Source organism: Sparus aurata, chromosome 21 (assembly GCF_900880675.1).
Source record: "Sparus aurata chromosome 21, fSpaAur1.1, whole genome shotgun sequence".
NCBI classification, from domain to species: domain Eukaryota; kingdom Metazoa; phylum Chordata; class Actinopteri; order Spariformes; family Sparidae; genus Sparus; species Sparus aurata.
In genome coordinates this window covers 955,879-978,115 of record NC_044207.1, presented here as the reverse complement: position 1 = coordinate 978,115, position 22,237 = coordinate 955,879, and the positions used below count along the sequence as shown (strand labels likewise).

Sequence of the window (22,237 nt, the reverse complement as noted above, 5' to 3'; positions counted from 1 at the left end):
ATATTGTGTGCGCATCACAAATATGTTTACAAAATTACACACACACACACACACACACACACACACACACACACACACCTCCCCAAATACATTTGTGAGTCCTTTTTCTTGCATTTCTTCCTTTATGTGTGCATTTATCCATTATGAGAATGTTCTGGCTCCATAGGAGGACACTGTGGGACATTTGGTTTTAGTGACATCAAATTACTCTGGAAGGACTCTGCTGCCTGCCTTGTTTAAACTGCACAGGGTTGCTCAGTGTAGTATGGATAAGGTTATAAAGGGATTATCATCATCATCATCATCATCATCATCATCATCATCATCATCATCAGGTGCTAAATGTTCACGTGGACAGAGATCATTCTTATTTTAGTTTTGTGTGGACATGGCCTCCGTTTATGAATACACTGAGCCTTTCTTCAACACAGTGCAGGAACAGAAAGCAATGAGGCTTGTGTGCAGAATGTTTTACTTCATCATCAGTTCATGATGTGTGAAGAGTACTGCCTGGTTTAGATTCAGGGCTCTGAGGAGAGTGTGAAAGGGAGTGAGGGAATGAGCGCACAAAGGACAAGACATACGACAACATTAATTCATGATCACACAGGGTGCAACAGAAATATGCCTTGTGATTTTTTTTACCTTGCAAGGCCTCAGACAGGTTAATTTGTAAGCCCTTAGCCTTGTCTGCATGCAAACACAAAACACACATATTGGAACAAGAGCAGGATTAACCAAAACACCATAGCAGATTTATAATTCATACATTAATAGTGGATTACTAAAAAGACAGCAATGTTCAACAATTATCATAAGTAGTTAAGTTAAGAGACATACAGGATTGTGTAGTCGGAGACAGACGTGCATCTAACAGACAGATTGTTAAAAGGTAAAAGAGTTGGTAATGCAATATATGGATTATCATATTAACAAAAACACTAGATGAGACTGTGTACACACTAGGTGGTTGCCTGATAGGATTTTTTTCAGGGCTGACACAGAACATTAAAAATTAAGGAGACTGATGTTCATTTACAGTGGTAATGAAACTGTCAAAACATTGAGCAACCAGTGACGAAATAATTTACAAATAATTTACTCAAGTACTGTACTTAAAGCTGTAGTCTGTAACTATTTTTTGTTATATTTGTTAAAACTGTCATTATGATCTGACAGTAGAATAAGATACAAGCTGACTGTGTAAAAATCCACTGTATTTGGGTCCACCCAGTGGCTGTAATTTGATTTGCAAGAATCCACCACTCCTGGGGCAAAAAAACCAATCGGAGCCAAGGGGAGTGTTGGAGAAGTGTCAATCATTCTCGTGCATATGCTGCTGGCAGTGCCCCTCCCCTGCGCAGGCGCAGTGCCTGCTCTTACCTGTCAGATGCAGTCATGCCCAAACTGTAAACAGTGGCGGAGAGGCAACTGAGCAGAAGAATGCCCGACCATTGCCCACGTCAAAGAGAAGAAATAAGAAGACTGACAAAGAAAAGCAGTGTAAAAAGAAAGAATTGTACCGAGCCATAGAGAAAACTAGGATGAATGTCGGAGCGTCATTTTCAGAGGTGGAGGGAACCGGTGGGATTTGTAAGGACTTTTTTTTGCAGGACAAGTCAGGAGCCCTGCTTTGATTTGTTTAATTCCATGTTTTAACCACAAGGCTATGGTGGCGGCAGTTACAGTAATACTCGCAATAGCACATATCGCCTTGCGATGTTAAGTCAAGCTACGTAGCTCGTTGGTAAATCTAGCTTGTTAGCTTGTATGCCAGCTCCGGTGTTTAGCTTTGTGTTTATGGCTAGCCAAAGTGTTTTCAAGTAACGGGGCAATTACAGCGTTAGTTTGAGTACGAGTAGAGAAATAACATCGGAAGGCAGCATGGTGACGATGATTACCTGAATGATTAGCTGGTAACTCCGTCTATGTGGATGAGAGGAATAGTGTTTGTTACTCAGGATATCTACAGTGATCGGCATGAGGCACTCATCATTGGGATTTAGTTGTATTGATCAGAAATACAACAATTTTATTGGCTTATGATGTTGTCATCTTTAATGCACCATCTTGGTTATCTGGCTTCCTCTGTTACCATGGTAACAAGCCTGCCTTTGCACAACAGGCTCTTCTGTGGGGTGGGGCTTTGAAGGCAGGGCTGCAGGCAGCAAGGAGGAAGAAGGAGGGACCTGGGAAGCTGTATCATTCAGATATTCTTGCCAAGTCCACTTTTTTCTCAGAACTCCAGACTGCAGCTTTAAGTATAGTTTTTTTAAAAGGAACTTTACTTGAGTATTTCCATTTTCTGCTACATGATATTTTCAGTCCGCTTCATATTTGGTACATTTAGTTACTAGTTACTTTGCTGATTCAATTAATCAGGGTTTACAGGCCAATCATTGTGAAGTTTTACCAATCAGATGGGGTTTTGGGCAGGACATTGTGTGAGAGGATGTTGCATGAGAGCCAAACATTTTTAAATTTTCGATTATTTTAATCAGCAATCTAAAAGAAAAATCACAGAGGTCGCCATTTGGAATATGCTGAATATCAGAATGTTGAAGATAATCAGCCAGGCCGATTATCAGTCTATCCCGCATAGACACCATGTCGTTTATATGCTCACATTTATCCCAAGAATACATGTTGAGGATGCAGCACGACATAAGCCTTTTATTTAAATGAAGGCATTGTTGCATCACTTGATTTGACCAATTCTTGATCACAGCAATTATGGTGGCTGATGGACATCTTAAGTATCTGGTTTAAAGCAAGTGTGTCAGAAAATGGAATATGGAAGGAGTAAGAAGGATGGAGGCTTAAAGCAGACTCTGCAGATGTGACTTTCGTGTTCTGATAGGAATGCTAAACATCATGGTTAGACTGACTCTTACCCAAGACTTAGGTGGACTTCAGGAACAGATGGCAGGCGTATGTGTTGACAAAAGTTAAACTAGTTGTTACCAAGTCCTTTCCAGCAGAGGCATCAGGTGAAAAGGAGAGGAAGGAAGAAAACATCTGGCTAGACAAATGTTCAAGTGTGCTGCACCGTGTACTCACCGAGCACTCCCTGGTAGTCGACCAGGTCAAAGTAGACCACAGCTACCGATGTCCAGACTCCCAGCAGGGCCAATACAATGAACCAGGTGAAGAAGCTGCTGCTGGACCCAGAGTCTGTCTTTTTCCCATTCTTATTTGCTGACTGTGTTTTTGTCCCATCTGCAACCCAAGGACAGTACATATACACCATGATTTCAGGTTACCTTTTGACAGGTTTCTTTCTCTTTTTTTAATACACACAAATCAAGTCATGCTGTGCATTCAAATAATGATGGTCTAGGGAAAAAAAACAACTGCATCACTCAAAACACATGCGATACAGTCTACACATGAACAGTGAGTTTGTTTATATAGATATATATATAGATATATAGATATATAGATAGATAGATAGATAGATAGATAGATAGATAGATAGATAGATAGATATATATATCCAATTCTATATACTATGTTAATCCCGAAATTCATTTTTTTTTCACTCCCATTACACACAGGCGTGCACACACACACAAGCAGTGTAGAGGACATGATTGAAGGACTGCTAGACATGCTACGGTCGGTGCCTTGCTCAAGGGCACCTCGGCAATGCCCAGGATGTGAACTAGCATTCTCCATGTGCCAGTCCACATCATACTTTTGGTCCGAGTGGGACTTGAACCAGCGACCTTCAAGTCCCCAAGTCCCTACGGTGTGAGCTATTGCCACCCCCGCAGAGTTACTACGAGTTGTTACCATTTTTAACTAAAATCTAGGGAAATGTGCTAGAATTCATATGCAACGTGCAGTGTCTGGAGTAATCCCTCAGAACTTGTTCTGGAGAAAGAAGCGCAGGCGATGGAAAGAAAATAAAAAGCATCCAAGAGGCTATTCTGGGGATGCCGATGACATTTCACAAGGCATGATGGGAGAAAATAGTGGCAGGGAGAATGAACAGGTGTTGGAGTCCACAAAATTGGGAGAGGTCAAACTCAGACTTACACTCAAAGAGCATAGTTCAAAGCCCTCAAACCTACAGTGCATCTTAATATAACTTGCTAAAACTCAAGCTGCACAGACAGACATACAGTAGTGACCATTATATTCAGTGATCAACTCCAGAGGTCAACTGTGGTCAGTATGTGAAACAGTTAACTCAAACCTCTGGAGTTGATCACTGTTCAATTTTACAACTCAAAATCCATCACCTGAAAAACATGCAGGTCTCCGACATCTTGAGAATTCTTCCTGATTCCCATCTTACACAGTCAGCTCAGAATACATATCTGCTTTCTTCATGTACTTCTATTACAGAGATCTGACCCTCATACCACAATTACATACAATATCAATAAAACTGTATATGAACTGGAGCTTCAGGGGGCTTGAAGTGCTCTCAGACCATCGAGATGTCAATTCCCCACCCAGTCCTCAGCCCTGCAGCAGGACAACCAGGCACGCTTAATGACCTCCACACTCCGTTGTCCATGCCAGATCTCAAGTCAGTAGCCCTTGAACAGAGACTTTCCTCACCTTGCATTTCCCCTGCCATCACCGCGGGGATTGCCGTGACGACGGGAGGAGTGGCGGCCTCTACCACGGTCGCTGGATCACCCATTCCTGCTGACCTGGCTTGCCAACTAACCAAGTATGAAGTGGCTACAAAGACAGCAATCGGTCCAACTCAGGCAAAGTGTAGCTGTGCCGCTTGCTCGCACCTCCTCTCTGCCTCCCCGTCTGTCCCTCCTCACTTTTTCTGTTCACGGGGTATATCGTTCATCTGCCAGTAATCCTTGCTCTCTGTCACCCTTTTCTCTGAGCCTCATATGGCTCTGGAGGTCAAATACAGCTATTTATAGTGCTGTTAGAACAGCTGTGCCTGACACAAAGAGAGGAAGAGAAGGCTAACTTGGCAGGGCCAGCTTTGAAGGATCAAATGGGGTTTCTTATCAAGGAAAACATGTTTTTTTTTAATAAAGAAAAAAAAAAGGGGGGGGGGGGGGAGTGCTAAATATAATGATACACACACACACACAAATGACATATTCAGTGACATATTGACAGAACACCTGAAAGATTTCTTTTCTGCTCTTTGTATCTGTTGCCTGAGGTACTCGCACATCACAACAGAGCATCGCCTAGTAACATAGCAGAGGAGGGGCTACACAGTAGTGTGAATGGGTCTGTGCTCTACAGGTGACACCAACTCAACCAGCTTCACACGAGCTGCAACTTTCACAAAGAGTAGAATCATGCCAATATAACAAAGTGCTCACAGGTGTCTGGGAGGAAATCTCTATATATCTATCATCCAAAGTAATAGAAAGCCTCCAGAGAAATCTGCATCTGCAGGAAAGACACCGCAGCAGTCTCGAGCCCGCGCAGAACGCAGAAATCCGATCCGATGGGACGTATACATGCACGAGTAATGCAACTATCAATAGAATAATCTAGGTGTTTTAATCCTCCTATGAGAAATCCAATCTGATTTTAGTCAGACTAAGGTGTATACATGCATCTTAAAAAAATGATCATAGTCGGACTAACCCAATAATACGGTTTTCTCGAGTGTCATATAAATGCACTGAGTCAGTAGCCCCATTCACACTGCCGCTTGCATGCGGGGATCCTGCGCCAATTTTCCGCACCCTCCTCTGTGTACAAGGCGAGTAAGTTGCAAGAAAGGCTCAATATCACAGCGTTTTCAGGATCCATGTGGACGGTCGGCCAAAACAAAAACGCAGCACCTGAAAACGCACTTTTTTGAAAACGGGTCGCAGGTTGGAAAAAATCCAAAAATGCAGCCCTCCCGTTTTCGTGTGGACAGCGAATCTGCATACTTTCCAAAACGATGATGTCATCGCCCCACCCCTCGACCTCTAGCCTCCGACCTCTGAACCCCACGACGTCTCATAACAACAACAACAACAGCGGACTACATGCTCGTGTTCGTGCCACAGAAGATATTGAGCCTTTCTTGCAACTTACTCTCCTTGTAGTTGAGTCTGAGTCGCAGCAGCAGTTCGACCTCATTACCGGTCCACACAAACAATTCTGGTTTCCTTGCACTGGCCATTTTCATCTTCTTCTTGTTGTGTTTGGTTTCTCCTTCTACTGTCTGTTTGTTTGCAAAGCGCAAGCTTATGCACACGCTCCGTCTCCTCTTCTCCGCCTTTGGTGAATTTCAAGTGCCACCAGCGTTTTTTCGGTCGTTTTCAGTGTCTCCGTATGGACGCAATTATTCTTGAAACAATGCCGAGGAAGACGGGGAAAAAAAAGGTTGTTTTGATACGTGTGGACAAGGCCTCAGAGCTCACACGTATCCTTAACAACTCTATAAAAGGAAACTCCCACTGAGTTTAAAAGCATGCAATTCTCCAATTAGTAAGAAGTAGCCTCCTACCATGATCTGGACGACTGAGAACGTTCAACATATTCACATATAGTATGTTGCCAATTCTGAGCCCCTATTTGACGTGTGTGTGAATCTGGAATACAGTTGAAACTACAGACATGATGAAACTCCAGTAATATTGGCTCATTTTCACTTCAACAGAGAAAGGACAGGGAGGAGCTCACGACTGAAGAGTTCCTGCCGATAAAACTGTTGCTACAGCATTGTTTTTCACACCTAGAGAGGACCTGTATGGTGACATATTTGACAAAGCAAGAAATTCAGGTTCATGCATTCAAGTTATTCCTTGCTCTCCCAATTTACATCACTATAAAAGTCAGGAGGAGAGTGAATAGAAAAAAGATCAATTGGTGCACTCTGTAGTTTTTGGTAAAGAAATCAGAAAAGAAAGCTCTTCATTGGCTGAAATGAAACTCAACACCATCTAAACCTCAAACAAACCACAGTCGGCTGCAAAGTCTGTTTAAAGGCTGATGCAATATAAGGCAGCAGAACAACCCATTTATTTCAGCATCTCAAACAGACACATGCATCAGAGTGGGACACTTGTTCACTACGAGATGCACAGGAGCGTGGCAGCCCACAAATACCCGCTAAAAAGCAGCAAACATTAGCAGAGTCAATTAGCCCTCTGGACTCTATGCTGTCCATTTGTGTCCACCTCACTTCCTTTTATTGATCATTTTAGCTGTATTTATGCATATGGAATGATATTTCCCAGGGGTCTGGATTTTTGGCTGGTCTTTCAATTTTCAAAACCTGCTCTTTAAATATGTCAATATTATACTGTGTATCTACAATTGTACCTTATGGCTCTATCGTGGACACTTTTGGCTAATTGAAACCCATGAAAACCACATTTTTTAATTCCTTGTGATTTACAGTATAAAATCATATAATTTAGGTAAAATGACTTTCATTCTAAACTCAACACTTGAAAATTTTAGTTTTTAATGTTTTTTACCAGATTGTGTCATTTATCCATTTTTGGGCAAGGGAGCAATTTCAGTTAATATTCTTAGTTTCCACTAGGGGTGTATGATGGCTTCCTGCACTCCAATGGAGCAAATGAATGACACAATTTTGACATAGGTGTGATCCTAAGGATGTCAGGTAATGATGTGTGTTTGTGCATGAAAAAAAAAAAAAAAAGAGTATTAGCAAGATAAAGTGACATAAATTACAGTGTATCATACCCTACAAGTTTCGGTGAATTTCTCTTGGTACAGGTTATTGAGCTTTGAGTTTCCAAGGCAAACCTGGCTGTGATGCACAGGTTGAAAACACCTGTAACTTTGATCTTTTCATAAAAAATGCCACACACACACACAACTACACAATAGCCTTTACATACTCAAATAGCTGCTCTCCAAAAAAAAGGATCACAGGTCATCTTGACCTCTGGCTTCTGGGGAAACAAAAATAAAGTCTGACACCGTTTATAAATCTGTCCTGGAGTTTTTGCAGGTGCAGTCAGTACTAATGCTATAAGTGAGCCTATCAGCTCCCAGATCCTTCTTTATCTGCAAGATGGCAAGAAGGTCATATGCCCTGACTGAAGCACTTGAGTATGTGATGGGCTCAGAGAGTAAAGATGGGGAGAAATCCTCTGTGGTTGAGGAGGAGAAATCTTTTACCCAAGATGAGGACACGTCCTCTCCTGAAGATGATGGGACACCTTCCTCAGAGGATGACAGCAACACCACTGATAACGACTTCCAGCCAGTGCCTGGTTCCTCTTCCTCAGGGGAAGAGGACAGTACAGACACAGCGATGGAGGCCGATCAGCTGAAGGCAGAGACAGAGGGGCTGGCGGGTGAGTGGATGTCTCGTCATGGGAAAATTATGTGGTTTCCTACTGCTGAAGAGACCCTGCACCACAATCCAGTATCCACTGGTTTCACCCCAGGGCCCACCCTGTATGCAGTTGCCCATATCAGCAACCTGAGGTCTGCCTTTGACCATTTTATTACGGAGGAGATCATTCAGCTGCTGTGCACCAGCACAAACCTGCATTGAAGGCGAGGGTGTGAGGATTGGAAGGATGTGGATGAAGTGGAGATGAGAGTCTACATTGGGATTCTGATTCTGGCTGGCGTCTACCGCTCAAGACATGAAGCAACACGTGGCATGTGGGATGCCAAGACAGGACGGGCCACGTTTAGTGCCACGATGCCCCTCTACAGCTTCACTCAGATCAGCGCTAACATCTGCTTAGATGACAGGCTCTCCCACTCAGGACGCTTCAGGAATGATAAACTCGCTGCATTTCGCATCCTGTGGGAAAAGTGGGTTGCTTGACTCCCCCTCTTATTTAATCCAGGGGTTGATGTGTGTGTGTTGACGAGCAGCTTGTTGCATTCATAGGTCATTGTGGACTTCGACCAGTTGCGTGCACAGACCTTTTGAAAGGCAGGGGCGAAAGGCAAAAAAAGGGCACATACAGCACGTTCTTGCGACTGAAGAGGGCACATTAGCGCGCATTTTGGCTCCGAAGAGGGCACTTTAGTGCCTGATTTTGTCACCCAAGAGGGCAGTTTATCATGTTTTAACCAGCCAAGGGGGCAGTTTGTTGTGTTTTGCCAACCAAGAGGGCACTTTAACGCACTTTTTGGCTCCCAAGAGGGTGCTTCAGTGCGCGTTTTGGCTCCCAAGATGGTGCTTCAGCGCACGTTTTGGCTCCCAAGATAGTGCTTCAGCGCGCGTTTTGGCTCCCAAGAGGGCACTTTAGTGTGCATTTTTCAACAATTGGGCCACTGCCTGACCCCCCATGCACACCACTGACATCTACAATATATCCCCAACAAGCCTGCAAAGTATGGCATTAAAATCTGGTTCACCTGTGATGTGGCAACCTCCTATGCCTGGAGCATGGAGATTTACATGGGAAAACGACCCAGTTAAAATTCTGGAATTGATTACAATTTTGGATTTCATGATCAGGACTGATGTCAAATTTAAAAAAAGCAAATATTTTCAGTATATAGTGTTTGTATATAGCATTTTGTAAGCAAACAGGAGGTGGACACTTTTGGCCATGCATAAGCTAAGAGGGAGTTTTTATGTTTTTTCTGCCACTGCACAAAAAACTAATGAAGCATAAAAATCATTGATATTGCTTATTATTGACACACATTAAGCTGCAATGATGGTTAAAGAATAATACAGGTAGCATGTATTATTTTGCAAAAACATGGTGATTTAATGCTATTCTCTCTTATAAATCATCAGCATTATGTTATCTCATAGGCATTTAAAGGGTTAAAATTCAGAATTTAAATGAAATTTTAGTTTTCATGACCAGGACTGATGCAAATTTAAAAAACTGGAAGAAAAAAAATGGAATTATACACACACACACACACACATATATACACACACACACACACATATATATCTATATATCTATCTATATATCTATATCTATATCTATATATCTCTATATATATATATACATATATACATACATACATACATACATATATATATGTATATATATATATAATATATAGATATATAGATATATAGATAGATAGATAGATAGATAGATAGATAGATAGATAGATAGATAGATAGATAGATATATATATCTCTATATCTATCTCTATATATATATATATATATCTCTATATCTATCTCTATATCTATCTCTATATATCTATATATATCTATATCTCTATATCTATCTCTATATCTATCTCTATATATCTATATATATCTATATCTATATCTATCTATATCTATCTATCTATATATGCACAAAAATAACAATGCATAATAATCAGTGTTGTTGTTAATCAGTTACATATCTCAGACTGTGTTATTGATAATACAAGATAAACCGGTAGCACTGAGAAGATAGGCAGTGATCATTTTTGTGGTAGTTTTCCAACAAGCGTATTGTGCAAACAAATTGGCATTTGAGGGGTTAAAAAATTAAAAATGAATTAATTTTTTGTACTTATGACAAGAACTGATATTAATTAAACATTTTATGCAGTAAAAGCAGCAAAAAACATACAAAATCCCAAAAATTTCAGACTCAATCTGTTGAGGGTAGTAAAAACGAACAAGGCCAGAGGGATAAACATTGTGTTCCATATGACAAGAAAGGGTCCTGGTAGACATCCTATGGATGCAGTCATGTTGCATATCACTACAGACATGGTGCCCATACAGTGGAAAAGCCGGAGGTTCAACCACATGCTAAAACTTTCGACCCCAACTACAATAATGCGGAGTCATTTCCACACATAAGCTAATACAAAGAGAAGCCATCCCGCACTCTACACACCAAAAGAAGAGGGAAAACCATGCAATATCGTACCCCTTAGTTCTTCTATACACTCCATCCTCGTAAGACCACAGCAGCTACTTCACACACACGCAAATGCATCCACTTACACACAATCTTCTTTTCCAAACTAATGGAATACTGTGTGCTCGTCGCTTCTCTGAGGCTCAGTACACATTGTTCGGCCTGAGCAGCTCCTCTTTAGTTTTATGTAAGGCTGCTGTGCACCGCCTTCAAATCTCCCACTTCCCTCTGGCTTTTAAGGCGCAAGCACGCTAATAAGTGTGCACACACATATACTGGTTCTTCTACCTTTGAGTACATTCCACACACTTTAATTATCTAAGCCTCGAAACTGCTGACAGAGGCCGACCTCTGACCCGTAACCAACTTTAAAACAGATGCTTTTCAGAAGACCAGTAGAAGTTCTCACACACACACGTTAAGGGTCTTCTAACACACAGCAGGTTCCTTTGATGACAGGAAGAGCTACAATCAAATCAAAAATCATGTGGATGGCCTTGACAGCAACTACATACACTCATTTAGAGCAGCACTCTAGTGGACCGTAATGATTCAGTCATGGCACCAGGGTTTGTGATGGTGAACAGTACATTCCAGTGATGAAGGCTGTGCACAACAGAAAAGGCAGGGAACAGATCCTATTCATGGCTTTGTTGTGAGAAATCCCCAGAAAATCACCAGTGTCAGCTTGAGCTACTGTCTGTTGTGGTGTTGAGTTAACTGGATTCATCACTAGCTCACTGTAAAACACACTGGTCAAACACAGTGTGGACGTTTCACTGTTTAAACATTTTGCAACTTCATACCGTTTCCAACAGTAGTGAGGACAAACTGCTGTATAATATTACACTTGTGCACATCATGTGCCACTACTTTTATATGATTCCTGTAACTTTGCAACAGAAATTAGAGATTTTAAAAGTTTCGGATTTGCTGGCTGGTATCCATATAAAGCAAAGCCTACATGGGAAAACCTCATACAGAGCTCCAGCACTCAGTTTAATCCAAAAATACACTCCTTTACCATAGCAACATCAAAAATGCTTTACGTTTTGTTAAAAATCAAACTTGTGCAGCAGGCAGGAAGATGCAACACCAAGCCTTAACAGAACGCACACAGCATTGAACTTTCGTGCAAAGTTAAATGGCAGTGTCCATCCATGGGTTCAAGTTTCAAAAACACACTGCGCAAACGCAAAGAACACAACATAGCAGCAACATCAGAGGAACAGACCAAGCTGATAACCTGTCAGCTGTACATACTACCCAGACCTCAGACGAGGGGAGGAGGAGGCCTGGAGAGATGAAATGACACATAATGTAGGAAAGAAAAGAAAACACACGACAAACAAATCAAAAAAGGTAAACACCAGACAACACAGTTATTTAAAAAAGTGCCACATAACACAGGAGCTGCAACCTGTGTCATAATGTATCATTATAAATGAAGCACTGTGGTGCTGCAGAGGCATTGGTATACATCATGTTGTCCGATGTAGAAATGCTTGGTTGGTAAACACCCCTGCAAAAATCAAATCTTATTTAGTCAAAATAAAAAATTGTGACTCATCACAGATAATATTTTCATTATTATTATATATTTTTTTGCATATGGTTCAGTCTAAGGGAGAAATATGAAGCAATGATTCAAGAAAAGTGATAACAAAAATCAACTCAAACTCATCAAAATTATTTGTACTTTAATACCACTACCACTCTTAATAATATTAAGCCTCAGAGGTCCATGATTACACCAGCCATATGACCAGCACACCTTGAGATATTTACTTGACTTAGAGCCAACATCATTATTTGATAAGCTACCCAGTGTTTGATCATGTGTCAAGTCAAATAAATGCAGAGTCAGTGTGTTGGCCCTTCTTTCCCTTTCAGTTGTGGCTCAGTGAATCTACCGCTGCTGCAGGGGAGCACACTCATACTCAACCGTAGGGCAAGATATCACACCTTCTGACCAGGTATGGCTGAGAGCTAGAGCTGTGCGATATTACGATATATATCGTAGTGCGATATAAAAATGTCTACCGTAGGATATAACCCTCCGTTGTTTATATCATAATTTTAACGTGTAGGCTACTTGTTTAGCACTAACGTTAGCATACACTACGGTTGTGATTCAATACGCCGTGTGAAGCACAACTCAACGTCGGAATGACCGTTGGATATCCAAATTTCGAGTTCAAAACAAGTGTATTGTATGAAAGTGTATGTTACTGCAGCAATGCTCCTGCTCTGTGGTAGCATTTTTACGTCATCTGCAAGGACTCGTTTACGGCACCGGTCGCTCGGGAGAAATCAGAGGCAAAGCAGCATGGCGGAGACGGAGGAGAGCACAATGGAAGACGAAAATAACGTTACTAGTAACGTTACATCAGACCGGATACAGAAGCAGAACCCCAAGAAGAATTGGTGCAACCCTGAAAGTATCGTTGAAAAGAGGCACCCCCTATGACAAGCAGTCCCACAGACAGCACGAAATTACAGATGCCATCTCTAAATTCATATGTCAAGATATGTGTATCCATCCATCAAATTATATATGCATATATATCGTTATCAGGATATAAAATCAGCTATATCGGGATATAGAATTGTATCCATATCGCACAGCACTACTGAGAGCCAAGACATTTTTTTCTACTGGTGTTGGGTTAAGGGACCACATCAGGCAGGGTTCTCCCATTATGTTAAACATCCACTCATGTGTCACACAACACAGTCTGCATCATTCAAAGCTCTGACACCGATACTGATAGTGGAATGTGCTGTGATACTTGTCAACTGCTTGGCGACAACTTTCACAGATGCAGTGTGAACCAACAGCTGGAGGTTATCCTTGTAAACACAGAGCTTCATACATTTGCACAATGTGGGCTTATTAATTAATACCCAAGTTTATTCAATAAAAGTCATTTTCTGCTGGGGAGTGGGCATGTGCTCATTGTAGGACATACAGGCCTACAGCTCCAATGTAACCAAGTCAGCTTGAGCCACAAGCTACATATGTGCATACATAGGGTCTGTGGGGGCGGGGTTACACTACACACGAAAAACTGAACATTTTGTTCTCTGGGCTTTCTACCGTTACACTGTCCTCTGATCAGGAACACCATGAACTCTGCACATAGAGGTACAACCACTAGAATGGAGGAAAACTCAAGTCTGAAGCTGCACCACACTGAGCTTTAATCATTGAGCTGGGTGTGCTGGACGATAGGTTCACGGGTCAGCTAACACTTTACACAAGCAGGATTTTATCAGATGTCGTGTGTTTGAACGTGTACCTCTACGGGTCCGTCGTTCTGACGGTCATGAGACCGGTGCAGTTAGTAAAGGACAACGTGTACTCGGACCTGGAGCAGCTCAACCACAGCCACGTGTCAGTGGTATTACTGCCTCCTCCATCCACACACAGACCATGAAGCTGTCCTGAGGAGCAGCCTGTGTCTGTGCAGCTCACTGTGTTAGGAACAAACGGCGTTGCTCGTGTCATGGTTTGACCGATTTGACTGATTTGGGAGCAGCGTCGCTCTCTGCAGTGTGTCGTGAGGCGAGACATGAGACAGCAGGCTCGACACTGCACACAGCTACATGGAGCCTATACAATAGCATAGCTATAGATGTGAGGGTTGGGGGTTGGGGGGTTGGGGGGGGGGGGGGGGGGGGGGGGATACGGGTACGAGCGGAGACCCCTGGAGCCACGTATAACCCCACCCACGGCTTCTAGAAATGACACGTGAGCATTTAGAAGAGTGACTCGACTTAAGTCGGGGGCGGGGTGCCTGGCGCGCCGGGGTGCACAGACTAGCAGTTCCGGTCCAGCTTGTTGTCTCCGAGCAGAGAGGCTGGCGGCACACAGGCCCACAGATCGGGGCTCAGTACCAGGCCTGCAGGCAGGAAAACTAAACCCACAGCAGAGCGGGCTAACGTTATCTGTCGCGTGTGAGCCGGTGCTCCACTGTAATCCCACGAGATGGAGTCGCCACGGTCAACCAGCCCGGACCCCGGTGCAGCTGGGGTTACCAACGGCAGCGTTAACGCGAAAGAGCTGATTCAGACGTTACGATGTTACAGGCGGTGAAGTGTAACGTCATGTCGCTCACACAGAACCACATCAACACACTGAGCCAGCAAACGTTAGTGGCGGTTACTGGTGTCGAAGCTCTGTGCGTGAATATAGGCAGGCTTATAGTTATACAACGTGTTGACATGCTCTGTACGGACAGCTTAAGTTCGGCTGAAGCAGTGCAAGAAGCGGCTAACACGTCCAAACCGTTTTATAAAGCCAAATGACGCTAGCTAGCCAGAACAAGGGCCCGGAACGAAACAACAGCTTGACACCCGATTAACTTCGAAAGGCCTGCCAGTGAAAGCTGAAGGCTTGCGGCGCTTCATCCCACACTGCTACATACACACACACACACAAGGTGGAGAGCTGCGACGCACCTTTGGACTTGACGTGCACTTTTGCGTTCTTCTTTGAAGCCATGGCGGAGCGTGGCGGAAGGCAGGGAGAGCTCTGACGAGAGAGAGAGAGAGAGGGTCCGGAGTGGCTGCACTTCTAGCAGTAAAAAGAAAATCGAAATATCTTCTCCTGCCTCATAAAACTGAGGACCATGGAAATCCCGTCCACTCTGGGAGTGACAGCTCTCTCGAGCAATGACTGACTCGCATCCCAAAAACGGGCGGAGCGGGGGAGGGGGGATGTTTCAGACCAATGGGAATGCAGAGGAGTTGAGCTTATTCAACCGTGTGGATAGTCTTATGGTTGGCCCCGCCCTCTTTGCTCCTCTGGAACGTGGCAAGATGGTAGATTCCCTGGCATCGCGATGTCACCATCTTATTTGTTTAATGTCACAAATATCAACACAGAAACATGTCGCTACTCCACCATATACATATACATCCACACCAGACTGGCCTCGCTACATGTGATGCACTCACAGCCGCCATCTTCATAGGCCTCTAAATCCGCTTCATCCCATGTACTCATGTACAGCAGCGGAGACAGTGTTACAGGATGGTTTCAGTTAGGGCTACGTGGTACACATAGATATATGATGTATTGTTGCAGCTTGTCCTGAAATTTAGCCCTGAAGGTCAAACTTCAAAGATTGATAACTTAAAAGATATTTGGAGTACAGCTATAACTATAAGCTCTTGCAATACTTTGTGAATTTAATGAAGGGTTGAACGTGAAGATTTTTAATAAAATCCCTTAGAGAACAAGGAGGGCCAAGGTGATTTGGTATAGATTGACCCATGTGTGTGTTTTAGAGACATTGTACTATGTCTGCACTTTTACAACATTCACAAGTAGTGACAGCTCCTGCAGAGTGCTGGCCATCTGGTTATCTCACAGGCATATCTCACATTTGGTCAGCCCAGAGCAAACAAAGCTCCAAGCTGTCTGCTGTGACAAAGACAGCTGTTCTCACACCCTGTATGGATGTATGTATGTATGGCTGAGGGAGGGAGCAGTGAGAGCTTTGAATTGACCTAATCACTGTTGAGTGTATCTGAGTGATCTAATCACCACAGTGGAAATGTCATTTGCATGATGTGTGTTGTGTGTTACGGGGGGAGGGGTTAGTGCGGTTTCATACAGTATGTGTGTAAAACACAATGCCACGTGCCAAAAAAAATCTTTAAAATAATGCATATGTAATAATGCAAGTCAACTGTCATGTTAAAACTCCTAGTGGCTCCCTCTACAGGTTGACTTTGGGAATTATAAATGCCATGATTGTAGCAATCATCATCAGTAGTCATATAAAATTGTGTTCAAATATGATTAATTTGCTTAATTTTTGTGTTTTAAAGGAAATATAATGCCAACATTGTACCAGTGTACCCTGTCCCACAGCATGTTCTGGCCAGCATTTGCCAGCTCTGTGGAGTTCTCCAGCACCTCTTCAACCTGAGCCTCCACCTTCAGAGAGTGTCAGTGCTTTGGAAAACATCTTGCCTCGTTCCAGTGCCCAAAAAAGGACATCCTGTGGCACTGGATGACTACAGGCCAATTGCATTGACCCCTCAGATCATGGAGGGGCTAGTTCTAGCACACCTCAGACCCTTAGTGTGCCCATCACAGGACCCCCTACAGTCGCCATATCTGCTCCATGTTGGGGTTAATGATGCGATCACCTACCTGCTGCAGGAAGCCTACTCCTCCCTGGATAGACTCAACACCTCGCTCCACATCATGTTTGACTTCTCAACACCATCCAGCCCAGGCTGCTGAAGGCCAAACTGGAGAACATGCAGGTGGATTCTACCCTTGTCACATGGGTTGAAGACTGTCTGACCGTCTGATTGGCACCCCCCAGGGAACTGTGCTGTCTCGCTTCCTCTTCACCACCTACACTGCAGATTTTAAGTACCGCACTGAGTCGTAACGTCGTACTGAGTCAGAACGTGGCAAAGACGAAAGAGATGGTGGTGGACTTCAGGAGGAACAGGCCCCGCCCTCTCCAGTCTGCATTGGTGGGACAGACGTTGACATTGTGGATACATACAAATATCTGGGTGAGGTACTGAACAGTAAACTGGAGTGGACTACAAACACAGAGGCAGTCTATAAGAAGGGCCTGAGCCGGCTTCACTTCCTGATGAGGTTCACATCCTTCAATGTCTGCAACCAGATGCCCCAGATGTTCAGTCTCAGTCTGTTGTCGCGAGCACCATGTTCTTCGCCTTGGTGTCCTGGGGTGCGGGCATCAAAACGAAGGATGCAAACAGACTGAATAAACTCATAAAGAAGGCAGGTCTGTTGTTGGCTCTGAGCTTGTCTCCCTGGAGGAGGTGGTGGAGGACAGGATACTGGTGAAACTGCTGGCAATCATGGACAATGTCTCTCAGCCCCCTCCACAAAACTCTGGACAAGCTCAAGAGCAGCTTCAGCCATTCAACCCGGTCGCTGCCTTAAGGAACGGCACAGGAAATCATTACTTGCTGTCGTCAGACTTTACAATGCTCACATAACAAAACATAAAACACACATATTACTATTGAGCTTTATATTATTTCTGTACATAATCCTGCATTTGTACATAAACCTGCACAGGAAATTTGTCAGAGTAAATTTTACTCAAATTGAAGAAAATTTGAAGATTGAAGATAAAATTGTATCCCAGTCTAAATAGAGTAAAAATTACTCTTCCCACAGAGTTAATTTTACAGAGTTGTTTTTGCTCTATTTAGTGTCCATAATTTACTCTACATGATGATGATATACTCTATGTTGTATAAAATAACTCTACAGTCACTTTTTTCAATGTGGTGATGTATTTTACTTTATACTGAATAATATTTCACTCACAATAGAATTATAATTCACTCAATAAAGAATTATATTCTACTCTATATCAATTCATACTCAACTCTTCACCAGATTGTATTCTATTCAATAAAGAATAGTATTTTACCCTTATTAGAATAATATTTCACTCAAAATAAAATTATAGTTCACTCTAGGAATAATTATATTCTCCTCCATATTGATTCATATTCTACTCTTCACCAGATTGTATTATGCTCCATATATAATAGTATGATACTCTTATTAGAATAATATGTCACTCAAAATAGAATTCTATTTCACTCAAAATATAAATACATTCAAAATATATAGTTTAATATTGTCTAACTGTTGTTACTCTATTCAGAAATGCAAATCATTTGTCTGGAGTGACATTTGTGAAGTTTCTCTGAACTCAATTAATCAGAAACAATTTAGAAAAGCACCTTAGCACATTTATTAATCACAAAATCAAAACATGTTTGCATTACACAAACTAATGCAACAGATAAACACATTGCAAGACATTTAAATAACACATCAGATTTGTTTCAAGAAGCACCATGTCATACCATCAGTAATCAAAATTGTGGCCTGTTCAACAACAAACAGAATCAATATATTCAAATAAAATACAATGAAGCTGCATAAAAAATGTAAAAGAAGACAGAAAAAAAAGCCAATGGACCCTATTCACACAACAGCCATATTCCCTTGATGTTACGCTAAGGGTGGGAAGCTCATCGTTATTGTGCACTTTTACATTTCACAGAAAATGGTATGGAACATGAACAGATTTGAATTATCACTACCATATGATGTCTGTATGTCAAATGCTTGATGACAAAAAAGCTCTTTGACATCCACTCCATGAGGTCCAACTCTTGTGCACACAACTTTAAAAGCATTTAAATGCTTATGGAAGTTAAATCATGTCATTAATCAAGAGCATAGATTTTCAGTTTGAGAGCATGATTTCATTCCTTTTCAGTGACACAGCTCTTTCGCGTGCTCAGATTTTTTCTCCTCATGCTCACATTTTGTTCTTGCATTTAAATTTCTTCTGCTCTCTTTCAAAATGTCAGCTTGAACTCAACAATCACATGCCCGTGTTCACATTTCTCCTTCTTGCACACAAAAATTTCGCTCGCATTCAAATGCGCCCTCTGCGCGCTCAGATCTAAAGTGCACACGCTCAGAACACACACCTGCTCACAGATCAAGTTCTGCTCTCGGATCTCTCCTCTGCTCACGGATTTTTCTTGTGTATCAACACTGTCAACCAATAGAAGGCCGGCTACTATTGACCAATCAGATTACACCCGCTTCTTTGCGGGGCGGGCACTCTTTCTACCGGGTTTATCTACTTCCGCCCTCCAGGCTGTTAAATGTGGTGGTTGCCTTTATTTTTTGACGACCTTTGGAATAAAATATCAGTTAATCAATACACCAGCGCCCGTGCTTTTCATTACAGTAGCTACATCAACATAAAGTAGAACAATAGCTGCTGTACTTTCGCCATATTAGCCAGCTGCCCAGGCAGCGGGATATATCTTATATAGTATAAATACTGCAGAGTGGTTATGATCGGGACGATAGTACAGCGGTTAGGAATATCGTTTGATGATGACTTTTGCTTCATGGGACGCTGGTTCGCATCCCGGCCCGGCGTACAGAGCCGGGTGTAAATGTACTTTATATAATAACCGAGTTTCAATTAACCGCAGGGTCCACTTTAAATGCCAGGTGCAGGTGTATATTTTGATAAATAACCGCAGGTTCCAAATAAATGCCGGGTCTAATTCATTTATTTTTTTTAATCAAGGAAGAAGACGTGACCACTGACACTGCACGTTTTTCCAACTGCAATGAACCAGCTTTGGGGGGGGGGGCAGCTTGCAAAGGGTTGAGGACCCCTGCAGTAGTAGAATCCGTGTAATGAAAAACGGATGAATGAAAAATACGCTATGATGATAGCGTATTTATCATCATAGTGTCATTACATCATTTTTCATTACACGAACGAGGGTGCCGGCCGAGCCGGGATGCGAACCAACGTCTCATGAAGCAAAAATCATTATGAAACGAACATTTAAACCCCTGTACTATCATCGCCAGCCTGGGCAGCTGGCTAATATGGCCAAAGTAGAGCCGCTATTGTTCTACTTTATGTTGATGTAGCTACTGTAATGAAAAGCACGGGCGCTGGTGTATTGATTAACTGATATTTTATTCCAAAGGTCGTCAAAAAATAAAGGCAACCACCACATTTAACAGCCTGGAGGGCGGAAGTAGATAAACCCGGTAGAAAGAGTGCCCGCCCCGCAAAGAAGCGGGTGTAATCTGATTGGTCAACAGTAGCCGGCCTTCTATTGGTTGACAGTGTTGATACACAAGAAAAATCCGTGAGCAGAGGAGAGATCCGAGAGCAGAACTTGACCTGTGAGCAGATGTGTGTTCTGAGCGTGTGCACTTTAGATCTGAGCGCGCAGAGGGCACATTTGAATGCGAGCGAAATTTTTGTGTGCAAGAAGGAGAAATGTGAACACGGGCATGTGATTTTTGAGTTCAAGCTGACATTTTGAAAGAGAGCAGAAGAAATTTAAATGCAAGAACAAAATGTGAGCATGAGGAGAAAAAATCTGAGCACGCGAAAGAGCTGTGTCACTGAAAAGGAATGAAATCATGCTCTCAAACTGAAAATCTATGCTCTTGATTAATGACATGATTTAACTTCCATAAAAATGCTCATCAAGACATATTGTTTGTAAGGCAAAAGTTACCAAGGGTACCAAGCAACTTCCCATCTTTGACAACAACATGGTGGATTCTCTGAAAAACTGGCATCTCACAATGAACTCTCACACAAACAACTAAACCTGGACGATACACAGTTCCATTGTGTTTGGCCCATCTCACATTTAATACCTTTGTGTCAAACAGGTACGCGAATCGTTTCTGCTATCTCATAGCCCCATTCCATCACTTGTAAAGACACATTCAGGTGGTTTGTTGGCTTGCTCCACATAGCCATAGTTAAAATTCTTTATTCTTGTGTGTATTTTCCTCCAATGTTGTGTAGTTGTCCATCAAGTGATGTAAAAGCAGCTACATTTCATATTGTGCCACCCCCTCCAAGATATTGTGCATAATGTCAACAGAGAAATTATCACAAGTATTGAAATACTGCAAGGAATTTAGAATGCAATACCATTTAACACCCATCACATAGGGAAGCCTGGGATTTGTCTCCAGTTGTTGGCAGTTCCTCATGAAGTGCATACTGGCTTCCGGCAACAACTATCCACGCGAGATGTCACGTGACTTTTCCGGCTGCTAATTGTAGTATTGTTTGTAATATGAGGCTCCTTTTTCAACGTGGACGTCAATGTTGCTTTTCGCTAACGACAAAACGATGAATTATCCATGCATTCATATGGAACTAAGCTTGAGGAGAGTCCCACCATTACTCTCCTTCCTGATGGTCGCACTCGTGGATCGACACTTTTTGCCTGCCATGACGGCCGCGCCTTAGATGCAGCAGCTTACGTGAGTAGTTCAAAAACCTTCTTTTCCGTATTGTAGGCCCTGGTGATGCTACGAGCAGTTGTGTTGTGTTGTGTTGTGTTGAGCTTTCTTAGTGTTCTAAAAATAGTGATTTTGATGCCATTGTATCCCTGCCCCTAGCACTTCCATTCAAAATAAACGTGCCTGAAAACGAAACTACGGTAAATCTTAAAAGTGCTTCTTTCGTCCGCGAGTAGGCTCAATGTTTACTGTTGCAACCAGCCTAGCTAGCACCATAGCTTCTTGCTATCCCAACCACAAAGACACAAGTATATGAGACTCATTTTCATTTGACACTTACAATGGCAAACACAGATTAAAGCAAAATGTACTCAAGCAAGTTTACAACAGTAATTTAGTTATGTGCTGTACTGTCATATGTCATTGTCCGCGAGTAGGCTCAATGTTTACTATTGTAACTGTTACCGGTAACTAGCCTAGTACCATAGCTTCTAGCTATCCCAACCACAAAGACACAAGTATAGGAGACTCACCTTCCCAGCTAGCAATTTATTGTTCTAAAAACGTTCTGAGAATGTTACCAAGAATGTTCTTGTAATGTTTTCAGCGGGAAGTTTTC

At 42.4% G+C, this 22,237-nt stretch overlaps 1 protein-coding gene and 1 long non-coding RNA gene across 2 annotated transcripts in view; one reads left to right on the top strand and one right to left on the bottom strand.

The window, feature by feature from the left end:
• Positions 1–4,911, bottom strand: part of asph (aspartate beta-hydroxylase) — a 34,490-nt gene extending 29,579 nt beyond the window's left edge. The window contains exons 1-3 of the mRNA XM_030402233.1: positions 4,573–4,911; positions 3,061–3,219; positions 646–690 (exon numbers count right to left, since the gene is read on the bottom strand). Of these exons, the coding sequence (XP_030258093.1) occupies positions 646–690; positions 3,061–3,219; positions 4,573–4,657 (289 nt within the window). The 5' untranslated portion in view covers positions 4,658–4,911. The remainder of the gene's footprint in view (positions 1–645; positions 691–3,060; positions 3,220–4,572) is intronic.
• A 10,328-nt stretch (positions 4,912–15,239) lies between these two features.
• Positions 15,240–18,155, top strand: LOC115572424 (uncharacterized). Its single transcript, XR_003982083.1, has 2 exons — positions 15,240–15,599; positions 16,614–18,155. It is a non-coding gene; the product is annotated as an uncharacterized LOC115572424 (long non-coding RNA).
• The last annotated feature ends 4,082 nt before the right edge of the window (positions 18,156–22,237 follow it).